A 22,499-nucleotide genomic window follows, 5' to 3' on the forward strand; every position below is an offset into this window, starting at 1 on the left:
ACAGGAGGGAGCTAAATTTAAGCAAGTGAAGAGTTGTTCTGTAATCACAAGAACTGCAGCAATCAATGAAGACTGCCTCTTACTAGAGAGAAGCTTTTAGTAACACCTCCAAGAACTCAAAATTGGGCATACTTGATATTACCATTTCAGGACATGAATCCCCTTTGGGATGAATCTCGGGAAAGGAAGGTATAAAAAACAGGGTGACACACACTGGGAGGTTAAAACACAGGTATTTTTAAACACCTCTTTAAAGCATAATTCATCTGGATCTAAATTATCTTGTAAGAAAAACAATACAGCGGTGATCCCACCTAAGAGAGGACTCACCTGAACATGCATACTTACTCCCACCTCTTTACTTTCAAATGGAAGAGCCCTGCTCTTTCCTTTGCAAAAAATTTATTTCCTTCCTCTGAATGGGATGCCAGGACATTACATTTGACAATTATTTTAGGTATCCCAAGCCACATAACACAAAAATGTGCCAAATATTTAGCCATGGGTTTTTGTTTTCCTCTGTTTTGATGGTCCTGCCCACCTTTAAGCCAAAATGCCAGTTTGTTAAATGTCATCAAATAAGTGGAAGCTCCCTTTTTCTCAACAGACATGTCCATGTGCACCTGGACTAAAGCTGCATGGGAGAACTAGGAAGATTTCCCAACACTGTTGGACATATTTCATCTTTAGCTTATTTGGGGCCAGGATAAAAATATTAAAAAATGTGATTATTTCCTTCCTCTTTTCATCACTGTGTTGGAGGGTGGGCGCTTTTCACTGGCTATTTGGTAAAGAAATAGCTACTTAACATTTTTTTATGGTCTCTCTGTTAACTCTGTTTAGAACACAATTAGAAACGGCACAAAAAGATACCTTGGGCAGCAGAGCACAAAGGAAAAGAAAAGAGCAGCTGGCGTCAAGAGCAGGGAAGCAAATTATTTAGTACCTGGCAGATAATGAGAACACTGAAAACACACTACTTAATGCTAGTGCTCTGACAGGGCTACGTACGTCACCTCATCACGCTAATACAGACAGACCGGGTGGCAGCCAGCTGGTCCTCCTACCCACCCATCTCCCTGAAAGCAAAGATTTGTAAGCCGCCAAATAATAAACCTGGACAGAAGTCTTGAGGATCATTAATCTCGCTATCAATCAACCCATTCGGAGATTCGCTTCTCGCTGTCGCTGATACTAATCTGGTAGTGACTAGAGAGCTCTGGGGAAGCCTGGAGTATGTGCGCCTGAGGAATTGCTTTAATGAGTTTCTTGCATTCAAAGGTTAACAAATGTGACATGGAAACACAAATATCAGAGACAGCGAACGACCGTCCGCTGAACCGAACCGCTGAGAAATACCGCGCTGTGCATTCTGCTGCGGTGTGCTGAGAGCAGCTCTAACTAGCTCTGTCAGAATACCCCAGTCAGACCCCAGTGACCTATCTCGGATGCCAGGAGACTTGCAGGCGCGTCGGTGTGAGCTCTGCCCGCTCCAGTACTCCTCATCTGCTGGGCTGAGCACCTCATGCAGAGCCCTAGGTTAACACAGCTACACCGCAGAGAAGCAACCCGCGCCTGCTGAAGATGTGCTCTGGTTAGATCGGACAATTGAGTGTGGCCTGAACGTATCCAGTGGGCTCCTTTGCCAAACAGCCCAGACCCACACCAATTAATACATCAGAATAAAAAGGCCCCACATCAGTAGGATCCTTCCAGGACCACTTCCATTAAATGGGCCAGTATTTTCTGTGGGAATGTTTCTAAACAATGAACAGCATCAACAATAGCAGTAATACCAAACAAAACCCAAGGTAATTAATACTGTAAGAAAATTCTAATTAATACCAAAAAGCAGTAAGCAGTATTAACCATGCTTTGGCATAACAAAGCAGCACAGAGAACAAAAATAACATATGTTTCAAATCGCCATCCCCACAGACTGCATAAACTGTAAGAATAATTCTAGATATATTATAAGCAAGAAAGAGATAGAATTGACTATGCCACGAGGCAGAAGGGAGAAGAAGGTTGATCCTGAAAATGCCTGAAATGAAGTGAGGAAGAGTTCCCTTCTCAAAATACTTATTAAGAAAAGGACATCTTTGAAGTTTCAGGCTTAAAACTCCTTCAAAGCTCCCTGAATTTTAGTCTCAAGGGAAGACACGTTTATTACACAAAAAGGACTCAAAGCATGAGGCGTATCAGGAAAGTTACCATGAAGTCTATTAGTAGGCCTCCAATTATAGAGAAGAGTCAGAATTGAAAAATCATAAAGTAACGGGTGTAGAAGAGACTTTGCCTTTAAGAAATCAATCAAAATTATTCTGAAAATTAGAAACTGCTTTCATCCTCATGACAAACTCTTTTTCAGTAAGTATACACTGGGGCACGTAAACTGTTGCTTTCCCGTTGTCTTAATCAGTGTGTAGAAACATCTAATAACAAAACTAATCACAGGAGGAGAACATTTTGATTCAAGATAAAAGTTCATTGCAGATAAGTGAAACAGAAGAAATTCAGTCAACCTATGTTAATTATTAGATCCCTTAACACCAGATACAGTTTAATATATTTTCTATTTATAGACTTTTTTTCTTTGCACTATTTCCAAAGCTTTAATTTACCTTTCATTAAGCTCTTTATAACCTTTCAGTGTTGATAAAGGTGAGACTGGGGAAAAGGGGAAGAAAGCCCATAAGAATTGCAGTTAGCATCTTAGCAAAAACATATTAATGCTTCTTAATGCATGAAGAAATGCGCCTGGATCTATCAGGCACTTGCTCAGCAGCAGACATGTAAATTAAACACAAGTTTAATTGGCTCAGTATTTCTTTTCCTTGAAGCTCCCGAAGTGACACGGCCACACAGGCAGACACACTGTCCTCCAGGAACGCAGGAGGTGCCTGCTCTGAGGAGGATTCTTCAGTCCTGACACCTCTAGCAATTCAGAGTTATTTTCTTACCACTGTATTTATGCATTTCATTTCCATGCTCTGATGTGATCTTTGGTGCTGCTTTTGCTGCCGTTAGCGCAGCGATCAGACAGCAAGCTTGGGGAGCAGACAGGATGGCAGCAATCACCAGGGCCAACAGGATGTATTCGGGTGTGCAGGCAAGGGGACACTGCAGCGGGGACCCGGGTCCTGCTGCCAGACCCACTCCAACTATTTTCATCTCTGCTCATAACTGGGAACTGTAGTAGCAAGTTCTTGTTTTATTCCAGTACTTTAATTCAATTTTGTGAGCTAAAAATGTTTAAAATGCAGACTAAACAGCAGAGTATTTTGCCGCTATTTCTGGTAGCTTTGTCCCAGACATTTGGTTTCAGATCTGTGATTTCCTGTCGAGAACACACAAGTGTGAAATACTTGTTGATCCGTTTATTCATTTGCCTCCTGGCTGATCGTAGCCATTTTGACAGAACGGATGAATTCACTTGCTCCTTGTTGGTTTTTTTGGTTTTCACCCCACATGCTCTTCCATCAGCCTGGAAGCACTGCCCCAGCTTCCCAGATGCTGTGCTTAGGTCTTTATCACTCCTACACCCTCGCTTTACAGCCTGCACCCCCCCCTTTTCAGAGGCTCGCTGAGCCAATTTCACACAATACTCAGGTTGTATGAAATGCCACAAACAAACTCTCGCTATAGCAGCTTCTGCAACTCCATCTGCCAGATGAAAATGATACATAATATTTAGAGAAACTATTTTTGAACAATTCAAACCCAATAAACACTTTACATCACTCTTTAGGGCCTGAGATATATCCATGACAATCACACACGGTAACTCCAGGCAGCATTTAACTATCTACCTACAGCACAGCTCAGCAAATCATCTGCTTTTCCAAGTCATGAACAAACACTGCAATTTGCACAGGGAACAGCTCTCAGTCGTTCTCACTGGGGAAACAGCAAAGGTTACAGCTTCAAGTGATCAGGCAGAACCCTGTGACCCCAGTGCAAGATTTTCCATGCAAAATAGTTTCAGCAGGCTAACAAATGACTGGCTTTCCTCTGACAGACACATAGCAGAACACAGGGCATTTAACTGATGTGCCTTCTTATTGCAAAACATACTGTCTCCCTCCGGTCTGACTAGAGCAATAGGATGCAGCATCGCCAGGAAGAGCTGAAGAACGCAAACTTGGCACCACACGGTAACTAAGTGTTGATTCATGGAAATTATGAGACATTCAAACGGACAGGTCCCAGGCTCCAAATTAAGCTCCACTCTTGCATTGCCCCCCTGTGATTACAGTAAGTTTGTGGAGAATTTGCTGCTCACTCTTCTAATTGGATTCCTGCAAAGGGCAGTTTGCCGCGCCACGAGCTTGTCACTTTATATCCTGCTTTAACTCCAAACCACTCAATTAATATTAAATTCCATTTATTATAAAAGCATTTGTTTCTACCCATACGATGCTATCAGCAGCCATCTCATTAATATTTATTTCCACAAAGCGGCCCACTGATGTTAAGATCTCAGATACAGCTGGTAACTTTAAAAGGGGAAAATATGTGAAGCAAAGAAGGTCAAAACAGAACATGAGCTGTAACAGAAAACATCCAACCCCTGGAAGTTTAACTATTGACAGCTAAGTCAATACAATAAGGCTGGTGGAAAGGGATGATAATGTTAAACTTAATCCAGCCAGCAGAAAAAAAATGAAGAGTGGGATTGCCAACACTGCTCTCTCTGGGGTGGGAAGTTGCTGTCTGGCACACCAAGAAAAAAAAGATCATGGAAGGGGAGGTGCTGGAAGTGTGCATGGAAGGGGAATGCTCATCTGCTGTGTTATTCCCCAGTGAGCTGAATTGTATACTGTCCAAGCTTAAACAAATAAAAAATAAAAAAGGAGCACTGTGGATAACCCTTAGCTCTGTGCTAAGGTTGCTTTAAAGACCCTTCTTTTCAGCATCCCTTTCCGCGCTCAGCACATAGGGAATTAGCACAGCCTGTCCCAGAGTGACAGTGCAGAAGTCAGTGGGACCGCACACTCACCATCCAAGGTGTGGAGGAGGAAAGGGCTGCAGATGGTTTAAGTGGTTCAAAAAAGCTGGTAGAAATCTCAAGGATTCTCTTGCAAGCTTCCACTACAAGGAAGCATTGCTAAGGAAAGAGAGGAAACCCAAGCTCCAACCCTACAGACAGCACTGCAACCCACCAAAACCTCGGAGTCGCGCTAACACACCCTTTTCATTTCCCCACAGGCCTTGCAAATGCTGGCAAAACGGGAGCATTTCTTGTATCTTCGGAAGTGCCCAGCTGCTTCTCATGTGGAATGCTCCTGAGAGTGAGATTACACATACAGACATGGAGAGATGAAGCAGCTGCTGAGAATGTATATCAAATACTATGATTTCTTCTCTTCCGCTCTCTTATTCCGTACATCTCAAATAAAACCAAGCTGCAGGGACAACAGGGCTCTTTCTTTCTCCACCTATTCCTTTAAACTATACAACAGGGAGCTTGTTCCATGTAGCTCTGTGGATAACAAAAACAGCAATGTTGAACTCTAACCTTCTGCTGCCACAAAGAGCTAAATTAATTCCCTGCAGCACATCAGCATTGCGTTTGAAAAGGCCCAGACTCTGCAAAAAGCAGATGGAAACTAAACTTATGGGCCTTTAAAGACGTCAAGCATTTCCTTGCAGTGATGGCATAAGAATCTTTCTCCTTCCCATCAATTTTTTTATTAATCAGAGCACACATGGCAACTCCCCGTGTGGCACCACTCAGGGCTCACCCCATCAACATAAAACCCTGCGAAATTATCACCTCGGGTTTACCACTGGGATAACAATGCTTTTATACCTAGAATTAAAAAGATGAATTGTCACAGCCTGGCAAATCAATATGCAGTGGCAGTCACCTAACTCTAAGACTATTTCGCTGTCCCTTTTCTTCCCCACAGATTGTTCCCACACGCGCGGCAGGATCTGGCTTAGACACCCAGAGAAAGGACTCCTGTTGCACTGCTCTCGCCTCCAGAACCACTGTTTTGGAGATTTTTGAAGCATTTTGGACAGCAGCAAAGCCAAGCCTACATGCTCCTGGCTTAGGCAGCCAAATACACTCCAGAGAGCTGCAGAGCCCGGTTAGGGCCCCGAATTCTCATCCCTACCACCATGTAATGTAGAACAGAGATCTGTGATCACCTGTTTTCTTGAGGCTGTTTGTGTGAGAACCTGAGTCAAGTTACTCCTTCTCCCCCAAAGAGCAGCTGAATTGGCATTTTTAACCATCAAGAGGGCGATGCAGTTGTGAAGTGCCCAATCATTTCTGAAGAGACATTGGGGGCCTGGTGCCAGGTCCTTATTCACAGATGACAATCATTACCATAAACATAAGAAAAAGGGTTCTGCCCTCCTGACTGCAGCCAAGAGCTCCACAAGAGTTGGCTTTGCAGTGTTAAATGTCACGTTTACAATGGGTTTTGCAACATGAAAGTCCGTAATTTGCTTTCCAGGGACCTACGCTTGATTATCAGGAGAGTTAGAAGCATTCACTGAAGTCTAATGAATAGAATTAACACATCATTTAAACAGGGACTAATATGTATGCAAATTAGAAAAAGTTAAAAATAAGAGTTCAAGCCATAATTTCAGAAAATGTAGACTGCATCCTTATGAAATATGAATGTTTCAATTCACCTCATATCTTTACATCTATGTTAGCTGCTTTGCATGTGAACAATAGGATGTATCAAGCCCATTTTGATTTTTATATTTGAACTCGTCTTATAAAATGGATTATACTGAAACATGAATAATATATATGCTAATTAAAGACTCCATTTAATGACACAAATAAAGACGAAGACCAACACAGGCTAATTTCCATTTGCAAATTTCCTAATTATTGTATTTTCCTTTAGAAAGCAGAAACTTTATTTCCACAGTCTCAGAAAAATACTCAGGGAGTATTTTCTTTGCTCAAAGTATTTAAAACATATTTCCCATTTTAAAAAATTCTTTAGGGCTGATCTCCACAGAGATACAATTGCTTTGCCTAGACAGATTCTGAATTAAATATCACCCAAGACAAACTACGGTGATTTGTGCATGCAAATAATGTTACTTAATTATGATTAGATTTTTCTCTAATAAGGAATTATTGTTGATAAAGATAAGGTGTCCACACTCCTCAGTATCACAAAGCATTCTCAGAGTAACGCTGGCATGTGTAAACTATCTAGATGTCCTCAATGTTTGACAGGCTGTTAATCTCTCTTCTTCCTCCTGCTCCCCAAAATTAGAGAGAACGAGGGCACAGGACAAGGGTACAGTTGTAGTGATACAAGGCGTGAGCGGGGAACAGGAGTAGAACTTCTCCCATGCAGAGCCTACAGCCAGCTTGCTGAAGAATACACCGACTGCAGGAAAAGCCCTTTCAGGTTAAAAGGCTTGCTTGTACCTATGATGGTGAGGAAAGCAGTTAAAAATAGTTCATTCAAATGGATATGAAGCCTAGAATGATATCAGGGCCAGGAAAACCTTTTTTTTGCTGTTGTGTCAATGTTGGTTATGTGGATAAAGAAGCCTAGATTCAGCCTTAGCTCACAGCCCAGCATTTGCAGGCGCTGAAAAGCAAACTGCAAAGCAAACCCATTTATTCCCTGATTGAAATAGCACCCTGAATACTTCAAAAAAGAGCTTCATGAACGAGAAGAGACTAACCATAGCAGTACATTTAAGTCCTAAGGCTTTTATTAAAAAAAATAAAAATAAAAGAGCCAAAAAATAGACAGGTATGAGGACTTCACAGCCTTCACTTCATGTCTGTGATACCAGCTGCCATTACCAACAAACACTGAAATTTAGGTAACTTCTAAGACTCTGAAGAGTAAATGATCATCATTTTGAGTTACCAAGTGGTTGGAAGTCCTCCATGCCCTCAGTACTGCTAAGCACTGTGCAACATCTTCATCTGTACCACTAGTGCTGGGGAAGCGCAGCCTGGCACCGGGTGAGAAGAGGCTCTCCCTGGTCCTGGCTCAGCATCCTCTGCCTTTGTGGGGCACATCCCTCCACAGCCCTCCTCTCAGCATTAGTGGAACTACCTTAGCAAAACCTGGAAAGCAGCAGGAAAGTTTGCAGGCCAGTTTACTCTGATGACTTCTCCAACTGCATAGAAATCCTCTTCACTGATGAACAACTCAGCCACCAATAAACTGTGAGATGCAATTTCCCCTGACAGGTTTAGGAGAGGCAGTCCTTCTGCCTGGCTGTTCTCTCATGCCAATTCAACACCTGCACTTATGCCAAAGATCCATGAGCAGGGGGGTAAACTCCATTTCCATCCCCATCCCTGCTAGGGAGGGATTTGCTCCAGCTGAGGATCCCTGTGTGACCAGCACCAAGCCTGTGCAAGAGGCAAGATGTCCCATCATACACGACTCAAGAAGCCCCCATCCACAGGTATTTGGGATCAGATCTCCAAGTCCAACCTGTGGTATGACAAAACATGCCTCAATCCATAATGGTTTAAAATATATTAGACATGGGAGTGAATGAGATAAGCTGGTACAAAACGTGAGGCATTTTCCCAGCGCTCACTAGAAACCTCCTGATAGTGATTAAAAAACTGGTTTTAGAGAGAGAAAGACTGTGCAGAAATACATTTAACTGATAATTTGATCAGAATGAAAATAAAGAACAAATTTGAGCCTTCAGGGAATGGAACATTTGTCATTATTTGGAAATGTTTTGATTTCTTTTTCTCAAACATTAACACTATTTTAAAAATTCAAATTTGGCTTATTTCTATTACATTATAAATGTCACTTTGTAGGGAATTTCAAAACGCTTTTTGTTCTGTTTTGGAAAAGACAGGATTTCCAAAACATGAAACAACCCACGGATTGAGAACCAGGCATGCCACCTACGCCTGCTTCAGCTGAGAAGTTAGGAGCTCAAATGGGTTTTAACCTGTACGTCAGTAGAGTGAAATACATGCTGTTTGTAGGAATAAAAGAAATGTTTTCTTTTAAAAGAACCACCTCAGTGTTCTACAATAAACGGAATGAATTCACATACTTAAAACATTTGCAATAGCAGCACAACATGTGCTGTGCATTCCAAGGCACTGTTTTTTCCCCAAATTCCACAGGTTTTAAGAAAAGTAAAATTAAGCCCACCCCTGCTTGTTATTGTTTTACTAGGCTGCTGATTCCTACTATTTATCCAACCAGTTAAGATTGCTGAATTGATTTAATATTCTTACCCTATAATTTTACACTCAGACCACATCCTGCTGTGAAATAGCTAGTGCTAATGATAGTCCAAATGCTGCTGTGGGACTCAGGACAGCACAGGGCCCTTCAATAGCTGTATTTTATGGTTACAAGGAGAGAGGAAAAAAATATAATTTATCTGGTTGCTGTGGTTAATTCACAGTTTCACAGCAGAGGTATACTGTTCCCTCCGGGTACATCTACTTGTATTATAGGATATTTCATTCACAGTTAGTCCAAGACATTCCTCTAGCTCTGGACCTACCAATTTATGGGAGGAAATCTACTCCAGAGATACCTGTATACACTTTAACACATACTCTTACATAGGAAGAATATTATAGAAAAGATATAAACTACCAACAGATCAATAGAAAACATAAACTAGCATCAGATCAAACAACAGGTTAATAAATTGCTGCTTTGAGCTAAGGAGGGGAACAAAGGATGCATGCACCTTAAGAAATGGCATTTTATTTTGAAGTGATTTAATTTCACCAAAAGCATTTGTGAAAATTGTTTCTCTTTTAAAATACTGATCATAGCTTTGAAAGCCAGAGTTATAAATTTTTTTAATTATATAGAAGTTTCCTGTAGAACAGTTTACAAAAGCCCAAACAGATGAGTAGGAGAAGTCACTGGTACCTGGCATCCTCTACTACTGTGTTTATCAGAAAACACATACTTCTCATGGCATACTATTCCTCAGCACCTACAAACTTGTTCTTAATGAAGCCTAATGAGAAGATTTGATTATTTCAAAAATGTGCATTCAAAATTACACCTTGTTAGCTACTACCTTTAATCCAGTTACTGCAGATAAAATCCTGCACTATTTTGGAAGACCTCAACATTACAGCAACACCAGGGAAGGCATTTCCAGAAATAAAAAGTGTCTGCAATTAATCTATGTAATTAGTTCCAGAGAAACAAAGCAGAAAGATCAATTGCAGCCTTGCCACAGATTCCTCCTTGCCTGACCTCAGCTGTCCTTGCCTGCTCCCTTTGCTCTCTCTGCAGAAGGATGTATTTAAGGAAATGCTGGGGAATTGTTGTTATACCTCTAAACAAAACAGTGAGGAGTGTGTCAGCAGCAGTTTTTCAACTTGCTGCCAAGATTTTTGCATAAACTTCATGTCCTTTAGTGTACAGGATGGCCTGTGCAGGCCTGTGGGCAAAGCATAGCCTAAATGTCTCAACTCTCACAGGGGACACTGTATAGCAAGTTAAAAATAAAAAAAAAACCCCAAACCAACAACAAACTATACTTTTTGTTTGGGAGTTTTCAAGGTCACCAATGTGGTATTAGAATTCTAGTCTTCTACAACCAAAGCATGTATTCTCCTGTTGTTTGACTTACGACTGCATGCTTGACATTATCTTTTAAAATAAAGGTGATGCAGATATGGGCTCCCGCTGAGTTCAATGGCCACATCCATAAAAGTGCCTGCAGGAAAGATGTTCACACAACTGACCCACATGGTACCAAGATCCCAGGAGCTAAGGAACATGCACATTTCAGAGTGAGAGTTCTCATTCAAAGGTACTGTTAAAAATAATCACAATCCAGCAGGCACCAGGACTGCAGGTGCTGGGACTGGTGGATACATGGCTGTGAAATCTTAGTTCTTCAAGCAATGGCCATTGCCTGTCTCCTTTGTGAGAACATACTCTCATGTAACAGCCTCTCCAGGGATGTCTAAATTCAGTTGCTCTGGGTGCATTGCTCACTGGGTCTTTGCCCTTGGCACGAGGGGTGGCCTCACGTTGGCACTTACTGCTGCTAATGGGGTGGCTGTGGCATGTGTGGTACGGATGGGGCCTTAGATAACACACAACAGGGGCAACAAACCAGAGCTATACCAACCCCTTCTCCTGTGTTTTGTTTTTAAACTTCAAATCACTGTTGTATTCTTAACTCTTCCCTACTTTTAGACTCCCCGCTGTAGGAGAACAGATGGAACAGAACTCCAAACAGATTTTTTTTCCACCAACCTGTGGGTCTCCTGACACAATTGTCCTCTGCAAGCTGCCTTTGCAGTTTCTTTCCTGCCCATTTGTATCTTCCTTTTACTCTCTCTCCAAAGCTAGAGCCCTCCCTCTCTTCTACCCCCAGTTCTTAGATGTGCTCTTTTATCGGCTTCATCTTATTCACTTTAAAGGTGATGCTTTTAATCTGTGTCTTCCAAACACTTTTCCAGGCTTCTAGCCTGTGATTTACAGGACAATGTATCACGTTACAGCATTCCTCCTCTTTTCTCATGCTTGCACGTGTGCTTTAAAGCTCACACTGCACAGCTGTGGAGACCAGACCTCAGAGGTCCTGTATGGGATCAATGATTCCTGCGGTGCTGCTGACGAATGGCTCCTTAATCTTGGTAAGGAACCTAGAAATGAAATTCTGTGGACCACTGCTTTATTATCTTGTGTCAAACCTAAATTTCTGTTACTGCAATTTAAGCCAAAGACCCCTCATTCCCAGCACAAGGAGTGAGGAAGATCACGTATTCCTGGCAGGCACCTTTCATGGTACTTGCTTCTCCTCTCCACAAACAACCTGCCTGCCCATCTGGTCTAACCAAGTTTCTCAGAGAAAAGGAGTAGCGAACAAGAACAACCATAGTCCTCTCTCATTTACACCTGGAGACAAACCAGGCTGCTATAAATCTGGATTTGCTTTTCATTCACAGGGCAGCTGAGAGGAGAACACTACTTCACAAAATTCAGATGAAGGCTGGATATGTGTGACATGGGAAGAAGCTGGCTTCAAATAGGTGGCAAGAAGCAACTTGTTACTGAAACTGCATATTCTTGAGAACCTGTATAAGGCGACACAGGTTCTTCAGTCACGAGGACTCCAATTTACACGGGCAATGTCTCAATTAGACGATGCTGGTTATTCAGGAGTCACTCTGAACATCAACGGGACTGTTTAGGTTCAAACCTGAAGCAAAATCTAGACCGTGCTGTAACTTCAAAATGGAACATTCCTGGGTCAATGTGTGCTTACTGATTTTTGATGTTGCTCCTGATGCTATACAATTAGAAATAAAAGCATTGTTTTCCGAGTTTTTTAGATATCCTGACAGTTCTGGAAATCACTTCTGGTCTGCATTTAAGCCTGGCAGATCCCCCTCCAACTTTTTTCCTTTCTCAAGACAAAATTTGTGGGTCGGTGAGGCAGCAGCTCACTCCTGGCCTCACCAGTGAGGAAAGGGAAACCTTGCAGAATTCTGGTTCGCAAGAAAAAGTAAAAGTAGTGTTAATTAAAAAAGAGTAAAAGTAACAGGCATATAATGAGAGAACATGCCCCTTTCCACAGTCTAGCTCTTAACAGATCATCCAGCATGCTTAAAAAGCAACTTTCCATCTGCAAATCTGTCTCTCTCTCTTTTTTGTCTAATGAGCATGAGTTAGTCTGTTCAAAAGCCCAAATGGGCATCTCAGGGCCAATTCAGCAGCAGGGGGTCCGTTACTATAACAACTGATGACAACTGTGATTTCTGAAAGGCCCTGAAGTAGCCATTTGGGAAATGGTTATTGAAGAAGAAGTTGCGAAGGAATGGCTGCGCGGGTGCGTCGTCCCGGCCTCCCCTGTGCAGAGCTGCACTTGCCTACCTCAGCCCTTCACGCACAGAGAGAGCCCTGGCGCCCCGCCACCCTTGCCAACGGCCGGGTCGGATCCTTTTCGGCTCCCTGCAAGAGGAGAGAATGAAAGCCCATGAGCCGACCATGGGAGGAAGAGCAGCGACATGCTACGGATTTGGCACTAAGCGATCTGTTCGTGGGCTTTTCCCCCCCTTGCCCCAGGCGAGGTGCTGCTGGATGAAAGAGCAGAGGTGCTGCCAGAGAAGTTTTTGTGTTGATTTTCCTCACAGTGGTAGAATGAGGAGTGCTCAGAGTGATACCAATAGCTAGAACAAGCAACCCACAGCTGCCCTGGGCTTCAGGCTCAAAAGCAAGCTGCCCACCATTGGCACACATGATGAGCTTGGTTCCCCATGTGGGATGAGAGGGAGCTGATCGCAGGCCTGCTCTTTAGCGAAAGCAAGCAGCTCTTTGAGACACAAGACAGAAAAGGGCCCAATATTTCAGCACCTTTACCTCCAACACTGCAAATCAAACTCAATCTGGATCTTCTGCAAATAAACCTGAAGTGCTTTTCCTGCGTTGCCTGGGTTGAAGCACGGAAATCAGAGGGCTCTAAATCAGGCAGGGTTGCATCCCACTTGCCAGGCAGTGATCTGCCCCATCCCTCTGAGGCTGTTTCTCATCATGTGAGACTAGATGTGGCCATTTCCAGTGGAAAACGAAGGCATGCTCTGTTTGGTGTGAGCAGGGCATGCCTGGTCGCTAAAAGGAGATGGAAACTGCACACAGGTTCAGGCACACCACTCACCTCCACGTTTCCCCTCGTCTCCCTGTGGCGTTGCCCGTCTCCCGGCTCAGGAAATCTCTTGCCCTTGCTGGCTAGTTCTCCTCACTGCCTGTGATGACATGGGTTGTGCTCTGGGGCACTGGCATCCCCAAGCTGAGCACAAGTACCTGGATGTGGTCCTCAGGCATCACTGGACACAGTGCCAGCATGAGCATCCCCATCTCTCCTGCTCATTCCTGCTTTGCCATGGTTCCTCAGTTATGCTGGTACAACTCTATGTCTGGTTACTGCACGAACCAGACTGAGACCTAATCTGACTTAAATCAGGGCACAAGAGCCCCTCTCTTTTTTAAAAAAAACAACAAACGTAGATTATTTCTCAATCCAGCTCCTCACATGGTTGTACAAACATTTGCATTGATATCACGAGGACAGAACAAGGGCAGGAACAGGGGAGGCTGCTTAAACAGCCCCTGCTGGAATAAATACTCGTGCATCTGCACCTGAGGCATTCTTAAAATCAACACACAGGCTCTCAGGAAGCGTTACCACCTAACATCCTCCACGAGTGAGAAAATGAGCAGAATCACGAATATTTTGGAGTAAGCTGAAAGCAGCTTTTAGCATTGGAAGCAAGCAATTTTACAACGCTCTGTAAATTTGCAATGTTCCTTTTTCAATCAGTACAGTAGATGAACAACACATTGTGTACTCATAAAATAAAACCTAGAGATAGGTTCAAATAACAATTTCAGCACTTTTTACAACCTGCTACAGGCAGAAGCTGTTTGGGTTTTTTTTCCTTCCCAATGAAGTTTTAACACTGTCTTAGCTACGAAGCAGTGCAATTTCCCCAGAATTTAATACCAAAAGGCAGTTTTCCAAGGCATGGTTATTAGACAAGGTAACTATGGCAGCCCTTGGTCTTACATTGCAGCTTTCATTTCTGTATTACAACTGATTTACAAATACATCTGACTGACCTTATTCAGTGCTATTTTACCAGTGACAGAACTCAGATGCTGCACTACTGAACACCTAGGCTCGTTCCCAGTGAGGTCTTTGCCACCGAGTTCAACAACACTGTCAAACTGTCAGTGACTTGGCCCTGGGTCACACAGAGGATCAAGGACCAAGTCAGAGAAAGAACTTGCATCTGATGCTCAGTGCCATTTCTTCTGCACTGCAAGGCACTGCCAGAGAAGTGTGTGAGGCTCTGTCACAGGACCCACCCCAAGGACTCTCTTCAATTCAACAGGTTGCTTAACAAAAAACCTTAAGAAAACTCTTATTGTCTCTTAGATTCTATAGGGTTTTGCCTAAGGAAATTAAAAGGCATCTATTTCCCAAGCTGTTTCATATACACACATGACTATAAAGAAGCAATGCAAGCTTGCTTGCTCTTTGAAAGGCAGCAGCTGTGTTGTTCCAAAAATCCCTCCTGAACGTAAACATATTAGCACTGTATAAACAGCTTGATTTAATAAGAAATGCAATACAATATTCCCGCTTTGTCTTTGGGATCACAATGTTGATGGCTGCAATAATTCAGAGGTGAATTATGATATCTGCTGAAAAGAAAGAAAAAGAAAACTCTCCAGCTATAGTTGTGAATTAATTTCTTTTCCTCTTAGCTGAAAATGAGAAATGACTATAATTTAGTTCCCATTTAAAAGTTGCTGTTGGCTAAACTCTAAAATCTTAATTGCTTCTTAATATTCTCTGCTTATTTTTCCCTTTGAAACCAGTCTATAGCATTGCAGCATTTAGATTAAAAACCAGAATGGAAAACAAACAGTGGAAGGTCACCAGTCACTCCTAAAATAAGGTTTCTTTTTTCCTAAAATGACAGAACTTACTGTGTATATCAAAGTATTTGAGTTGATTTTCCAACTTTAGTCACTCTCCTGCATCTCTGTGAAAAAGAAAGCAGCACTGACCCTGGATTTTCCTTACAGTGTCAATGCTCAGGACTTGTCCGATGTGTAACAGAATATAGTGGAAGCACTAGAAAAGGCATCTTTCAAGCTGTATTACGGCTCAGCAGACTGCAGGAACTTGCCTTGCTGAAAAAAACCTCAAGTCACACTCAATCCCTAAATAGTTTGGAGGTCACTACCAAACACAGTCTCAGAGCTCGTAGAAAAGGCTGTGAGAATAGCAGTGGCAAAGACTGCAGACAATCCAAGTCAAATTTTAAATTGACCTTGAAGAACTGCAGAAGGATCTCGTGATACTTAGTCTGGGCATAAAATCACGGTTGCGAATAAAATGCCCAGAAATTCAAGAACAACATACTTGGGAAAGTGCACCTTACAATGCACACATTTTCATGAGCTCCAGATGAGCTAGCAGTGCTCCAGCAAAAGATCCTAAAATCCCAGTGAATAGTACTCACAAGTTCTCAGTGGTAGTTCCTACAGCACAGAGTTGCAGGAACCAGTAAAAAAAGGAATGAAAGCAGAAAAAGGCAATACCAAATTCTTGACTATTCTAAAAGAAATCAGTTTCAAGCACTAGAAGTCCTGGGAGCAATAGACCCCCCCCCCAACATGCCCCCAGCAGCTCAAGGATCCGCCAGGCCAGCTTTTCCTCAGGAGGAATCAAAACTGCACAGAAGCAAACTTCAATTATAGCCGTGATTGTCCCTCCTGCCCAGGAAGCCCAACTGTCAACCAGCCCCAGCAAACGTCATGGCTCCTGGTCATCCCATGATGGGGCTCTCTTCATTGCTCTGTGGTAAAGGCAGTGCAATTTTTGCAGCTTCATTATTCTGACCTAGTTTATTTTCCACTCTACCAACTTAAAATCACATCACCCTCTTTGCACAGCAGTGCCATTAAAAGTACTGAATTCAGGAAACTTTAGGAGAAGGTAATTCAGAGCTGCTGCTTGCTGGCGAGTTCCCATCCCTTTTCATTACTGAGATGGTCATCCCACTAAAAAGACGGAAGTGAACCTTTCTCTTCAACATCAATCATATTCTTTCGCCATGTGTCCAGGATCCACATGGAAAAGGAACAGAGAGCAGCAAATTACCTCTGCAAATAAGGGAGTCTCGTTCAGAAACAGCACAGATCATTTCCAAATACATTCAATTACAAGAAGTCTCTAATGAACACAGCATGGAAGCTCAACAGATAAAGAAAGGAAAAGCTTCATCAGTGACTGCTTCCTACCACTCTCCTCTTCAAACAAAGGGAACAAAAAACCTGGAGCTTCCTTACAAGACACCATCATGAAACTTACTTCATTGCTGTGTCATGGATTGAGTTACAAAGGGTCCAAACAGAGACAAATGCTTTGCCAAACCTTCACAAGCAACCTCCCTAACTCCTTATTTTGGTCCCTGGATAATAGGTCATCCGTGCATCGCGAAGAAGCAGAAGGCTTTGCTCTGCTTCATTGTTCTACTTATGTCACCTCTGGTCTCAAATCATCTAATCCCACAAATGCTCAAAAATGCAAAAGTGAAAATATCATTTGTTTTCCCCTCAAAATACATTGCCAAGGGGCAACCACGTCTCTTCTGCATTTTCTAGTTCTCTGCCTTTTGTTTCGTAATGCCTTTTCTCACACCAAAACAAAGAACTGTTGTGCAAGAAAAGACCCCTTGGTCCAGCACGCCTGTCCCCTTGAGGGTTATCCTTTCATAACAAGTGTTTCTCTGCTGTGCACTTCAATACCATGTTTCCCATACTGAAAAATCTGTCTCAAACTCGTTTTCATGCCATTTGCTTTGATAGTGTTATTTAGCAAATTATTCCATATGTTGCCCATTACATTTTAAGCTAAGTATTTCTTCCTGAAAATCCAGATCACCGTTCCCTTCAAACTTGTAAATTAGACTCTGTGGTGTTTGAGGATCTATTTTTTCCTTACTATAAACCACTCCTGGAGATAAACATTTTATTTTTCCTAAGGAAAGGTAATCACGCTGAAAAGGGCACAGGAAATGCTGTGTTGCCACTTCAGTGACATGGTCTGCACACCGTGAAATGTTACTGTGGACGATTCGTGTTCTTGTTGCTTGTTGATTTATTCTAAAACACACATTGACTTTTTTAATACACTCTCTGTATTTGTCAAAAAAAAAAATCTTCAGAACTATGAAGGTAGATGCAAGAGACTGTTTTGAAGGTACTACATGTGTGCTCTCAAGTTTCTCTATTGTTCCTCAATTTTTTGCTTCATGTTTTTCAAAATCTCTTGACTGCTACATGACATACTTTCCATGCCTACACTAATTTTTAATCTCCACTTTTTTTTGGTTGTTTTTAATATCAGCTATACACAAAAAATCGAGCCACTGCTGGCAAGGGTATTAATGACAACGCTTGTAATTTTACCAAAGCCACTGATGAATGTTAACTACTCAGGCATATTATGGAGAGCAGATAAGAAACACTTACTGTCCATATGGAAAATAACAAGCTTTACTGGAAAAGTAATTTGGTTTCAGTTATAGTCTTTTCTTCATGTATCTTCCTTGATTTATGTGCGTATTTATTATTGCAAAGCAAATAAAAATTTTATGAAGTGGACAGCTAGGAATTCTGAGGATAAGTAGGTAATTTAATTAATATCTCTTAATTTCAGACTTGACTAACATTATGATCTACAATGGACGCCGATATTTATCAAAAATTAGTCTCTAACTATTGGTCAGTAAACCAGTACTTCCCAACTTTAATATCTTCTCAGGGGCAGCACTGTTACTCTTTGAGTGAATTAAACACTAATTTTGCAATTATTCCTCTCGATCCATTAGTAAAATTGCAGGAAATAGAAATGTTTTCCGAACAGTGAGAGCTACCAACAATCTTCTTAATAGCAGCTGTTAGCATTTTATTTCAAAACCCTTTTCTTCTTAGAAAGGCATTTTGTAGCAATGCAAGATAAATATTACTAACCCCTCATTACAGTGCTTCAGGCCATACCCTTCAAGGGCTTGCCTCTGGTGGCTGTGCCCAAGTTTAGTCCTTCAAATGAAGAAAATATATATCAAAGGATGGGTCAGCGTGATGGCATCATATTTCGGCAGGGACAGGGTTAATTTTCTTCCTAGCAGCTGGCATAGCACTGTGTTTGGGATTTGGATGAGAATACCGTTGGTAACACACTGATATTTTACTCGTTGCCAAGCAGGCAAGGACTTCTCAGCTTCTCATCCTGCTCTGCCAAGGAGGAGGCTGGAGGTGCCCAAGGAGCTGGGGGGTGGGGGAGCATGGCTGGGAGAGCTGACCCCAAATGCCCAAAGGGATTTTCCATACTGTATGATGTCATGCTCCATATATAACTGGAGGTCATCCAGGAAGTGGTTGGCTTGAGAAGCAGCTGAGCATTGACTCTGAGTGCATCACTGACCCCACTATCCATCACTTGGTTTGCCTATTCTTTTGTCATTACTATTGTCTTCCTTTCCTGTCCAATCAAACTGTCTTTATGTCAACCTATGAGTTTTACCTTCCACCCCCCACCCTGATTCTCTTCCCCCTCCCACTGGTGGGGATGAGCAAACAGCTGTGTGGTTGCTTTAGCTGCCTGCTGGGTTAAACCACGACAAATGAGATCCTCAGAACCTTTCTGATTTCAGCTTTTGTGCCCATATCACTGCCATTTTATTCTTTGTCTTACTGCAATGATGTTAATTACTTGCAGATGCTAATAGAAATTATTTCCACAAGACTATTGTAATCTATTTATTAATATTCTTTCAAATGTTCCCAGGCTCAACAATTTGGCCAATTAATTGTCAGTGAAATGGGTGTACTGAAAAACAACTTGGTAGTTTTTTTAATTGATTCTGCAAATCTAATCATTAACGGACTGCTATCTCTCATCAAAGCTACTTTTCTGTATCCCACCTAATCAGATTTTGAAATAATTCCTAAATACCTTCTATGATGCTAATTCCTTGTTAATTTTCACTACCAGACAAATGAGGTGTCTTTGGGTTCTGGTTCTGGCGCAAGAAGGTGCTGGAGGTTTTAATTGACTCTAAATCAAATGGAGATGGATTTGTTGATGCTAATCCCAGCCTCCAACTCTGAACCAATGCCAACTGGTGTACAGGACAGTATGTCTTTGTAAGAGGCAATCTTTACTTTCTGACCTTGAAGCTTGCACTTCTGAACATTCTGAACACTTCAGCAATGCTAAAGATCTCCTACTCAGAGCACTACTGTGTAACACCAAACAAGCTCATTCCCCTCTCCTGAGGGACAAAGGAAGAAAAGAACTGCCTAAATTCACACAGGACGTCCATGGCAAAGAGACCTATCGAACCAAGTCCAGCCTCATTGGGCTTTTCTCCCACAAGCCCTTTTCCTGAAGGCCAAGACAAAGATAACTTTTCATAGCTATATTAGAGGGACTTACTGTGAAAATACTTGTTGGCATTGCAGCTGGCTCCACCATTGCTAGAACCCTACCAAACTCCTTTTCATGGCATACAAAAAAAATGAATATTCAAACCAATATTTAATGTTCAGTTAAACAACAAAGCTGTTTGGGCATCTGGAGAGTTATCTGTTGCATCTATCACTGTAACATCTAATAAAATAAAAACCAGAGAACCACATTAGAAACCGCCACCTGAAAGATGTTTTAAATCATCATCAGCTTCCAATCAAAAAGAAACAAGCTCACCTCCAGTAGACAAGCACAGCAATGAGCAGAATGAGGCACATGAAGGTTAGTGCTGAGACCACAATAAGCGGGATGATCCATTCCATTTTACCAGGAGAAGGTCTCGTGGCCATGCTGGAGCTGTTCTTGTCAGCTGTGTGTTAAACACATAACAAAAATCATCACTAAATGGAAAGAGATTTACTGCATGGAAAAATGTGTAAGCAAACAAGTATCTTGTCCGTTTTACATGGTATGAGTAAACAGAGCAAAGATCTTCTAACTGCAGGGTGGGACTCCATTTGTCTTTAGTCTGAGACATGAGAGCACAAAAGTATGGTGTTTATTGCCACATATGGCTTGGATTTTACTACTGCCTGTAATTACAGTCGCATAGACGATTTTAGGACTCTATCACGCAAGCACCTATTATCAGATGTGGAGTACCCCCACTGAGTCATTTCACCACAGTAACGAAGTAAACGCTTTGCTTGGTCATCAGTGTTTGCAGATAAATGCAACTGTTTCTCAACGCCGCAGGACAGCCCTGTTTGCAAAGCTCAGTGGAATACACTGCTTCAGAAATAAATTTCTTGGTAACTATCTTAAAATAAAATACAAAAAAACAACCTCAACATGTTGGGTGTCATGTCACATCATTTGCGGAATTGTCACAATCTGGTGAGTTACTGCATACGAAGGCACTTTTTAGCATATGGATTGTCAAGATGGATGGATGAATGAATGGATAGGGTGTGTTGTAACTGACAGAAGAAATCATTATGCCACAGCTTTTGAACAGAATTAAAGTTGGTCAATATCCCTGGATCTGTCCGAGTAACTCCGCTTCACTTCTCGTGTGACATCTCGTTAAAATAACTGTATCCTATGTAAGAGGAGTATCTAGAGGTTCTGCAAGTACTGGAGCCAATGAGCATATAGACACTGCACCACTGTATTTCACAAGGCATCTAATTTGTGCACATTCATGTAGACTTGACGAATAAATTGTTTTAGGCAGAATGATAAAAGAAAAATACAGAAATAGATTCTGTATCTTATTCGTGTTTCCTAACAAACAGGTGGTAGTTGATCAATACCTGTCAACTGGAGGCAATGGGAAAGGATTAGTGCAAACAGCTTCAGATCTGAATGAGGATTGAAATGTATGCACTTGACTTCTACTTCTTAGCCTACGTGAGTCTTTCCTTACCAATGTGCATCCTTGCCCTCGCTCAGTATTATCATATCTTCTGAAACTACTGCAAATCCTACCAGAAGAACATAATTGCCTTTTCACCGTAGGCAGGCAAAACACAGATAATTGGAAGTCACCAGATGTCACATAATATGAAGTCATACTCTATTTTAATAGCATTTAGATTATACTCCTCCATAGGCAGGAGTAAAATTCAACTAACATGGAAGTAAAGGTTAATTGTAAATGCTTTTGCCTGACTGCTGAAAACAGAGCAAGGCTGCAGGCTGCTGCAAGCCCAGCAAGAAATCTTTCTAGTTTTAAGAACTAGGCTGATGGAGGCAATGCCCTTTAGCAAGCAGCCTAAATGAGGTGCTAATCAGAGGGATGTTTGGGGGAAGTGAACGTGCACTGAGTATAGAACTGATCAAAGGAGAGATGAGTAGCCAGTTGTCTCCAACTTCAGCAAGAAAGGCGATCTGGGGTTACCAACAGTGCCCCTCTGCAGAGTAGGCACACAACATTGTACCTCGAGCCTGTGGTGAGCTTTCATCTTCACAGCATACTAATAATACACAACATACCGTTTTTAAGGCAGGTCTTTGATTTCCTTGACTAGCAAAGAATACGGAAAAGAACAAACCCAAAATTAAAGCAAAGGCTTATTCACTGTATTTGCCAAACTTGCAAAAATCATAAGCCCTGAGGCACTGGTTTTTATCAGTGCATTTCAAATCATTTAACAGCATGAAAAAATTAAGCCTGTGAGGTAAGTGTTACTAATCAGAAGGGTAAAAGGGACCGAGCAAAAATACATGGGATGTAATAAAACTTAGTAGGAGAGTGGAACAGTCCCATCACCTTCCAGCCATTAGGGTGTTGCTTCATTTCTGTCCAAACACAGTACTCTGTTTAGTTTCACCTCCACATATTTCAACACAAAAACATATGTTTCTGTTTGCATGGGGAGAAAATTAAATTCCATTGTAAGCACAGCATGGGCTGGAGTCCCAGCACAAACTATCAAACTCTACAGTGCTCACCATGCTCCTCTTAC

General features: G+C 41.9%; 1 protein-coding gene and 1 long non-coding RNA gene across 3 annotated transcripts in view; both read right to left on the reverse strand.

Moving 5' to 3' along the window:
• Positions 1-22,499, reverse strand: part of PTPRG (protein tyrosine phosphatase receptor type G) — a gene marked incomplete at its 5' end in the record, with an annotated part of 401,819 nt that overhangs the window by 46,581 nt on the left and 332,739 nt on the right. For both annotated transcript variants that reach the window (XM_084269424.1, XM_084269423.1), the window contains one exon: positions 20,266-20,398. In XM_084269424.1, coding sequence (XP_084125550.1) covers positions 20,266-20,398 — 133 coding nt within the window. The remainder of the gene's footprint in view (positions 1-20,265; positions 20,399-22,499) is intronic.
• On the reverse strand, positions 5,425-13,646 carry LOC311195962. Its single transcript, XR_014617548.1, has 3 exons — positions 13,636-13,646; positions 12,855-12,932; positions 5,425-5,485 (listed from the first exon to the last, which is right to left on the reverse strand). It is a non-coding gene; the product is annotated as an uncharacterized lncRNA (long non-coding RNA).

Source organism: Gallinula chloropus, assembly GCF_964237585.1.
Source record: "Gallinula chloropus genome assembly, chromosome: 12".
NCBI classification, from domain to species: Eukaryota; Metazoa; Chordata; class Aves; order Gruiformes; family Rallidae; genus Gallinula; species Gallinula chloropus.